The sequence below is a fragment of the Salarias fasciatus genome, chromosome 7 (assembly GCF_902148845.1).
Source record: "Salarias fasciatus chromosome 7, fSalaFa1.1, whole genome shotgun sequence".
Classification (NCBI taxonomy): domain Eukaryota; kingdom Metazoa; phylum Chordata; class Actinopteri; order Blenniiformes; family Blenniidae; genus Salarias; species Salarias fasciatus.
Genome location: NC_043751.1, coordinates 6,370,922 through 6,380,165, shown reverse-complemented (window position 1 = coordinate 6,380,165; position 9,244 = coordinate 6,370,922). Strand labels below are relative to the sequence as shown.

Sequence of the window (9,244 nt, the reverse complement as noted above, 5' to 3'; positions counted from 1 at the left end):
ATCAACTAATAACAGAATAATCTTAGACATTCTGATCAAGATAAAAACCATAATTCAGGAAAACTGCACAAAACCTGCAGAAAAATGCATTTTGTTCCCAAGAAATGCAGTTTTATTAGTATATTTTTACATCTTTAGCTGCAGTTATTGCATGTTGAAAGGATTTTTAATGACTTTTTAATCATGGAATAACTTATTACATTATTGACTAAATGTTATTGCAAAATATAACAAAGGTCTTGTCACATTATTGACTTTCTCACATTGATAATGAGCAGAATTCTGACATTGCTGATTGTTGCACTGCCATTATAAACCAGCGGAGAGACTTTAAGAATACAGCAGTTACACGATGGAACAAATTCTTGTTCAGACGACAGAGAAATGTAGAAAAAAAAAAAACTGTCCAGAATAATGTGTTATGGTTCCTACACAAACAAGAAATATAAGAAATAAAAAACCCAATGAGACTCTGGTTCAGCTTTATTTTAAAGAAAACACACACACACACACACACACACACACACACACACACACACACACACACACACACACACACACACACACACGCGCGAGCGCTCACTGCTTGTCCTCCTCCTTCTGCTCCTTCTCCTTCTTGTCCTTCTCGGCCTTGGCCTCCTCCGCCTCGTGCCTCCTGATCAGCTCCTCCACCTCCTTCAGCTTCAGCACCTTGATGCAGGTCTTGCCGCCGCGGCGCGTCAGCGTGGCGATCTCCACTGGAAGCACAGCCGACGGTTAGAAACTGGCTGAGCGGGCAGAACGCCGCCGCCTCGCCCCGCCGCCTTCCAGCACAGACACATCCAGCTCTGCTCCAGCAGCTGGGCCTGGCCCGCTGCCAGCGGCTCCAAATGTGACCTACTGACTGGAAAACTGCTGCTCAGGCATTATTTCACTGATTCCTGAGGATGTTTGGAAAACACCCGGGGAGACGGGTGAAAACCTTCTGCGTGTTGTGATTGCAGACCTTTCTCCGCAGACAGCTTGCTGACGTCCATGGTTTTATTGAGGACCTTGATGGCGAGGGCGAGCGCCGACGACAGGCTCATCTCCCCCTCCTTGTAGTCCTGCTTCAGCATGGAGACGGCCGCCTGGGGGGGGGCACAACGACACATCTCAGCACAAAGTCCCTCGGAGGACAGCCCGGTCCTTGTTGTCGGTGAATGGGTGAACCTTGAACCTTTCACGTCTGAACCTCCTGAACCTGCAGAGGAACAACAGCCCCGCTGTCAGGATCAGGTGTGAGGTTTCATCCCTGCTCATGTTTCCACAATGCTCCGAGGAGCTTCGGTTACCCACAATGCTTTGTGTGCAGACCCGCCGAGATCATCAAAACCAGTGTAGATTCAGAGTGACACAATGAGCCTGTCTCTTGAGGGTGTGTGTAAAGTGGGCCACTGTGTGTGTGTTTCATCCATCCGCTCTGCGCGGCGCCGCCCTCTACTGTCACAGACTGGAACGGCAGCCTGGGCCGAGCCGGCGGCGGCGGCGGCGGCGGCGGCGGCGGGGCTGCGGACGACTCACGGCGCTGTTGTTTCCGATGCACGTGGCCTTCCAGCCTCCGTAGTTCCCGCTGGGGTCGCTCTGGTAGAGCTGGAAGCCGTAGTGTTTGTCCCAGCCGATGTAGAGCAGCGACACTCCGAACGGACGCTTCCCTGAGAGAGAGAGATGAAGACGGTCACACTTCACCTCCCCACCCATCATGGCTTTCTCGCAGGTCGCTTTTGGCCCGCGGCCCTTATGTTTGACACGCCTGCTCTTCATTGTAATAAACAGGTTTAAATGTGTTGATACTTCTCACAGAATTAATCAATCAGCCTCTGGTTTGACTGAAGAAGCTGGGTTTAAGCTCAGAGCTCCTAAGCGCCACAGCATGGAAAAAGAGGATTATTGGCAGAGTCTGCCCCCTGCTGGCTCATCAAACTAACTGACACAGGTGCACCTAACACAAGTCTGTTATTTCTAATCAGGCCTCAGTTCATCCTGTGTCAAACTTCCTGACCTGGAACCAGCAGATCGCACTTCGCCAGACCTCTACAGTTTGGCGAAAAATAATATCGAATCTTGATGTCAAACAGATACAGACGGACTTTTCAGCTGTTCCTCACCAGCCGGGGTGAAGTCAATAAGCTGTTATGAATACAGTGAAACGGACTGTATAAAAGTATGTTTTCATTCCATTTTGAAAATGATGTTTAGGGTTAGTTTAGTGCTTTCTCCCTCAGTGTGAGACGTTTCCTACCTCCAAACTGCGTGTAGGCCTGTTTGATGTCGCAGAGCGCCGTGACCAGCTGCTCGCAGGGGATCGGCTCCTGGTACTGCAGCAGGTACCTGCAGAAGACAAGACTCGGCTTGATTCCAGTGGGAATAATAATAACTAGAAAGCACAACATGAGACTACATGCGGCCTTCATGCTTTTCTTGATTTTTGATATTCAGGCACCAGCTTTTAACACCAAACTGTTGAATGTAGAATGAAGCCATGATCAGATCGACCTCTAAGTTGATAATTTAAACCTTTAAATGCGTCCAGACCCTCTGATGCATCGATAACTCTTGGTTCTGCTGGAGCTCACCTCTGTGCGATCAGCCGCAGCTCGTTGGTCAGTACGTTGGCATCTGACGTGATTCCGGCCACGCTGCACGCCATGTCCCTGGGAGGTGGCAGAAAAGGAAGAGGAGAGGGGTCATCAAACTGACAGGCCGCTGATTTCTCCCCCAACACGTCAGGAAAGGCAGCAGGCGCTCACTCATTCAGCTTGTAGATCTTCTCAGAGAAGAAGACTTCGTCCAGCAGCTTGTGGATGTTCCTCCTCTCGGCGGCCAGCAGCACGCCGTCGTTGGCTAAGATGCCCAGGCACGTGCCGGCGTGCCCGATGGCCTCCATGGCGTACTCCACCTGGTAGAGGCGGCCTGCAGGAGACAGAGCGTCACCGAGGAGAGGACACACACACAACGCTCCAAAGCCAGGATGCAAGATCAATATAACGGCCACAATTACTTACGCAACGTCACTTTCTTCTAATATCAGGTTGAAAAGCTTGATAAAGAAAATCTGTGCCTCATTAACCTATTTCGCTTAAATGCTGTTATTGTGGTCATCACTGCAGTAACAGTCATTAACTGTATGCCAGTCCTTCATACACCCAGGATTCCAGCATTTTATGACCTGTCAGCATCACGGAAAGATTTATCTGATCTTCAAATAAATGTGTAAAAGTTACACATAAGAGAAAAACAGATGATTGAGCACAGAGAGGGATTTTTACCTTCTGGTGAGAAGATGGTTGTTCGAGAATCATATCGACGTGACTGAAAGCACAACAAAGAAAGAAGAAACTCATCAGTAAACGTAATAACGATGCCTAATAAAGATTTGACTAAAACTCAATGTGGGAAATCTAGAATCTGGGTATAATTATGGATTCAGGCCTGAAATTCAAACAACCACAAATAAGACAATAACAACATCAGCTCACTTCCCTCTGGAAAATATAGAGAATTAAAGAATTTCTGACTGACCAGGATGCAGAGAAACTTGTTCATATATTCATTCTGAATGAAACATCCAGAACTCTGAGGTCCTCAGGAAGAGGTTTACTAAGTGTTCCCAGAGTCAGAAGAAAGCAGGTGAAGCAGCTTTTAGTTCTTAGCTCTTCACCTGAGGAACAAGCTTCCTGACACACCTCTTTAAATCAGGCTTGTGCTTCATGTTTCCACAAAACTATAGACTTTACTTAACTTATCACCTTTCATTCAATAAAACATACACTTTATTCTCCTTTTTCTTCCTTTCTTAATTGCTTTGTTTAAATCTATTTCACAATTGATTGATCTGGTTACTCCTGATCAGGGTTTATTTACCCTGGTCTGGGTTTGCTGACCACAGGCAGCTCCTGCACCTTAAAGTCCCTGATTATATGAAACGGTACAGAAGATGGCTGGATGTATTTGAATGATGAGAATGATAACTTTACAATGACATTGTTGTGATATTTTTGGATGCATACTTCATGCCATTATCGTGACTCACCATTCTTCCAGAAGGAGGTCACACTGGGGAGACAAATTCATCCCAATAACTTCAGAGAGAGTTCGAGCAGCCAGTTTTACGACTCGTTCATCAATTAAACAGGTACTGATGTTACAAAAAAGTATAATTGTGCTTTTTTTTTTGATTATTTAAGACAGCTCGGTTAAAAGCTATCTCCATAACAGACCGCAATGATTCAACACATTTTAACCAACAGTCAACTTTCACACTTTCACACAGCGTGTAATGTTACCCAGACTATTAAAAGTAAGCCGACACAGAAAACGTTCAAAATAAATTAGAAAAATACGCATTTTTTTTGTTTAAACACTTAAAATGTTTACCTCTGAATGGGAGAGTTCCGGGGGCGCGTAGTGATGACGTCACCGTTACGTAATCTGCTATTAAAAATAAATTTAATTTTTTTTAAATAAAATCCTAAAAATATCTGTTTAATTTATAAAATCAGATAAAACATTACAAATGATATTTTGCAACGGTGAAAACATTGCACAACATTAAATCATCTTGAGCTGCAGGAAACGTTTGATATTTTCCTGCTTCAGCATAAAATGCACAACAATCTTTGAAGTAGGGTCAAATCAGTTACAACTCAAGACTAATGAAGTTCATCCAAAAACCAAACACTCTGAGAGGAATGGCGGCACTGCGTTTCTCGCGCCGGTTAAGCTCAGTGGTTACTTCAAGCATGTTCCGACCCCGCGGGCCGCGGACTAACGGGTTCGACTACGGGCGCTGTCCGGTGTTTTAGAGGGAAAATGAAAAATACCGGGTGAAGGCTGGTGCCGGTGAGGTTCTAAGGTAGGGCGCTTCATTTTTCTGGAATTTCATTGTGTTTAAACCAGATACAGTGATGGATGACCTTCCTTAACACACCTCACTCAGTACAGCCTCGTTTAATGGAAGTAAAGAAAAATCTGACAATTATCATAAATAGGTCAAGTAAATCTTACTGTGAATCCATTAGTGGCAGTTTAAGGATTTCTTTTGACACTCTACTGTTTCAGTTCTATATAATGGGACAAACGTAATTCTTTGTAATTATTACAGCTGATCATTTCAGTGAAGATGTTTGAGAGCCCCCTCAGCTTTTGAGTGTCTAATACTGAAACCTCTGCGGTGGCCTGTGCTGGTGGCTCATACTGTGGAAGAGAAGCATCACAGTACTCTGAATCTGAAATATGCACATTAACAACCTATGAGGGTTGTTTGCCACACAAAAATAATACTGAATTCAGATTACAATAGGAAAGTCAGCAATAAAACATGAGGTTGAAAAAAAAAACAGGATTTATTGTTGGTGAATAGACGAAGACTTCTGTGGTAATGCTGTGGGGAGACAAAGTGTGATAAAGTGTCAAATCATCCTCCTGCAGCCCAGGGTGGAACATCTGCCATCTATTGGCCAGCTGTCACTGATAGGAACAGCATGCTGATGAGACTGCATCAAGTTAAAAGATGTGTTAAAATAAAGTTAATGAAATAAGTTAAATATATTGTACGGTGAAGAACTTGAGCAAATAATTTCAATTCAGGAAAAACCCTCAATGGGAAGAAACTTGCAGATTCAGAGGAGAAGACTTTCTGCAGAAACAGACTCAGAGGAGACTTTCTGTTGTTCTGGCTGATGTTGGTTATAGGAGAGAAAAGGACAGGAGAGATGGTGGGGAGGGATTCAAACCCTGATTCTAAAGAAGAGAGTGTGTTTGTTCCACTAGTGAAACGTTGCTTCACCTTGTTTGCTTCAGACTGTTTTACAAAGATAAAAAGGTTCATATTTCTTCTTACAAGAAATGATCCCAGTGTTGTGTATCCCGTCTTTTACTCTCTGTCAACCGTTACTCCATGTTTTAGAATATCAACTAATATGAATGGGCGGTCGCTGCACAGTTGTTTATTCAACCGATTCCCCCTGAAAACAAAATAAACACTTCAGAACGCTTCATGTGCTTTACAGAGGAACCAAACACAGGTACACATGTTTTATAAAAAATTACCTTGACCAGACCTGCTCTAGATTCCTGAAAGTGTTTAGTCATTTTCTTCAACATGAGCATGATAAATTTTACGAAGTTGGATCTGGACCTGCGCCATCACATGAAGCCTGTGTGTATTATTCTCTATTAGTTTGTGTTTAGGGGGTGCTTTTCTATAACCACATTTTGACATCAAAAAAAGGTTTTTAAATATACCAAAACACACAGTCATGTGTGTAAGAAACCTTCTTGACCACCAGGGGGACACGTTGCCTTTATGGTGCTGGCATTATGAACCTAGTATAACATGGTTTTTCCTCATAAATCATGATGAAGCACACATTTTTTCATACTGACTTCATTCAGATTAAAAACATATAATATGCTTCAAAAACCGTGATTATAACAACAGTGGCAGACAGGAGATGAGTTAACCCTTTACTGCCTATGAATCTCAACAGTACTAGTCTAGACTTTCAACTTTCTGCTCTCTCTCTCTCTCTCTTTCTCTCTCTCTCTCTCTCTCAGGTCAGCTCACACAGGACATGCCGGTGGTCACAGTGTGCTCAGTATCATGAATTTTCTCCCTGATTATCCAAAAATCTAAAGGTTGTGTTTCACTAAATGCTGCTCAGCTCTCAGAATTATCTGGTATTGTCTTTCACTCCTCCGAGCGATGTGACCATTATCTCCAGCACGGCCTCAGAGTGGACCTCCAGGCCGACTCGATCTCAGGATCATCAGCCAGAGACTTATTTGTGGTTGTGAGCGGTTATACAATCCCGTGGCATTGTGGGAGAGACCTCTTTGTTTCTTGTTGGAGGTTTTGCTCTCAGTTTCCCGGCCCACAGTTGCCAAAGCCTGGCAGCTTACCTTGAGATTATCAAAAATAATCACATCAGGGCATTGTTCTCGGGGGGGAGGAGGGGGGGTGGTGAACGCTTCAACGCCTCGACAAACCTCCGCAGAGTTCATTCAAAGACAGAAGATCAGGCTTCTATTGGAGAGAGCCTGCTGCTGATCGAGGAACAGATGTATTCATATTTCCATTGTAAAGTCTCATATTGTTCTGGTTGCAGAGAGTCACAGTTTGAGGTGAATTTGTTCATTGTTTCGACCAGCAGGCTCAAGACTCAGAGCACAACGCCGGCCTGCAGTCAGTCTGATTCATCTGCTGCAGTCATTATCCTGCTCATCTCACAGCAATGCTGAGATGCTTGTGAGCAGTTTGTGAGCCGTCGCTTTCTGTGAGCAGTTTGCATGTTCTCCCTCCCCCCTCTAAAGTGCCTGTCTGCCTTTCTGGCAGTCACAGTAAAGACTATACATGTATTTACTGAACAAATCACCTTATGCATGCTGTATAATGAATGAAAAAAAGTCTTCACTTCTGAATATGAAACGTAAAAAGTAATGGAGGTACGGTGCTTCAGCAAAATGTAAAAATTCTACTGCAATATTTACTATATTATTAGTTCAAGCATGCTCCCCTTCAAATCCTTGGGTTTTTCTTTTTCAGATTCATCCAGAGGCTTTTCACTTGCAGGATATTTACGTTCTCATACAGTAAAAAAAATAAATAAAAATAAAAAATAAAAAAATCAGTAAATACCCTGATTTTCTTTTGAAATGATTCTTTAATTAGTCAGACTTGAGACAGATGCGGACATGATGATGCTGAGTCCAACATGCTCTCAGTTCTTATTTGTCTTTAGCCAAATGTTCAAATTTAATCTACACAACAAGAAAATTAAGCAGTTTGAAGAATATTGTCGCTCCCTCCAGAAAATACGTTTGTCAAACGCGTGAGCTTCTTAAGAAAAATCATTTTCCAAAAACAACAAACAGTACCCTCTAGTGGCGCTACATAAAACCTACATCCTTTTTAGTGTTAGGTTTCAGTGTGAATAGACTTCGTATTCATGCGTTCATGAAATGTGTGTTCATTTGTTGTCGTGTAAACTCGAAACATTTATGAAACATAAACGATGTGTTTCCATTGTTACCATTGTTTCTCTTGTAGCCTGTGTACTCTGTTTATACATGAAACGTATGTCGATACAAGAAATGTACCTGTCTGTCCTATTTCTTTCTCTTTCTGTCCCCTCACCCCAGCTGGAACAGCAGCCAGCCGCCACTCTGAGCCTGGTTCTGCAGGTTTCTTCCTTCTAAAAGGGAGTTTTTCCTTTTCACAATCGTTTATGCTTGCTCATGCGGATCTGTTGGGTTTCCTCTGTAAAAGTGTCTAGAAATGACTATGTTGTAACTGGCACTTTATAAATAAAGCTGAACTGAATAGAATTAGCAAACTCCACACAGAAAGGCCTGGACTCAAACCGACAACCTTCTCACTATGAGTGTTAGCCACGGCGGGACCAAACGCAAATTGTGGAAAACGTTAATCTTTATAGTTTTGTGTGTCGTTTGGACCACATGGTGGCAGCGTGATTAGCCCCTTGACTCACAACAAGGGGTTCGTACCAGCCAGGGCGCAGGGCCTGTGTGGGTGTTTGCATGTTCTCCCTGTGTGTGTGGGTTCCCTCCAGGTTCTCCGGCTTCCTCCCACGGTCCAAAAACATGCATGTCAGATTAATTGGCCTTCGGTGTGAATGTGAGCGTGAATGGTTGTGTCTGTATGAGTCAGCCCTGCGGCAGACTGGCGGACTGTCCAGGGTGGACCCCCCCCCCCCCCCCCCCCCCCCCCCCCCGCCCTCCAGCCGCCCGTGACCCTGAAGAGGATGAAGCAGCTTGGAAGATGGATAGATGATTGTTGCAAACTCTGCAACAATGAGGCCATACTTACGGTGGCCCTGAAGGGCAAATAGCACAAAAAGTCACAACACAACAGGAAGACCCATAGTACATCAGGAAATACTGTCCCCCGGAAACAAAACACCACACACTTCCGCTGTGACTTTTTACCATTGAGTTGTGACTTTTTGCTGTTGCATTTTGACTTTTTGTTGTTGCATTGTGCTGTTGGCCCTTCTGGGCCACCGTACATACTGGGTTTGTGTCAGCCTGTATGTTGAGACTGATCCTCTAATATCCATGAGAACTGATGGTGTCGGTGTAGAAACTGTAAAACAAGTTGCAATACTGTGTGATACCATGTCTCTGAATTGAGAAGAGTGTTGTGAAAACTAAAATTTACACTCTCCTTACCCTGGAATGCATTTATAAAAAAATCAATCATCCT

At 43.9% G+C, this 9,244-nt stretch overlaps 1 protein-coding gene across 2 annotated transcripts; it reads right to left on the bottom strand.

Annotated features, from left to right (window-relative positions):
- Positions 1-395: 395 nt before the first annotated feature.
- Positions 396-4,146, bottom strand: psma4 (proteasome 20S subunit alpha 4). Of its 2 annotated transcripts, XM_030095984.1 has the most exons (9): positions 4,052-4,146; positions 3,288-3,330; positions 2,769-2,931; positions 2,595-2,672; positions 2,261-2,349; positions 1,543-1,673; positions 986-1,109; positions 570-737; positions 396-525 (listed from the first exon to the last, which is right to left on the bottom strand). In XM_030095984.1, exons 1-8 carry the CDS (start codon positions 4,052-4,054, stop codon positions 580-582), a joined length of 789 nt encoding a protein of 262 aa, XP_029951844.1. In that variant the 5' UTR covers positions 4,055-4,146; the 3' UTR covers positions 396-525; positions 570-579. The 2 variants fall into 2 exon arrangements, with proteins under 2 accessions (XP_029951844.1, XP_029951843.1); XM_030095983.1 differs by lacking the exon at positions 396-525 and having other exon boundaries at positions 542-737.
- Positions 4,147-9,244: the final 5,098 nt, after the last annotated feature.

Bases quoted from the DNA above. Each gene is read 5' to 3' on its own strand.
- psma4 (XM_030095984.1), bottom strand. The intron at 2,673-2,768 runs GTGAGCGCCTGC...GCCACCTCCCAG, and splicing joins AAGATCTACAAGCTGAATGA to GGACATGGCGTGCAGCGTGG. The intron at 1,110-1,542 runs GTGAGTCGTCCG...GCCCCCCCCCAG, and splicing joins GCATCGGAAACAACAGCGCC to GCGGCCGTCTCCATGCTGAA.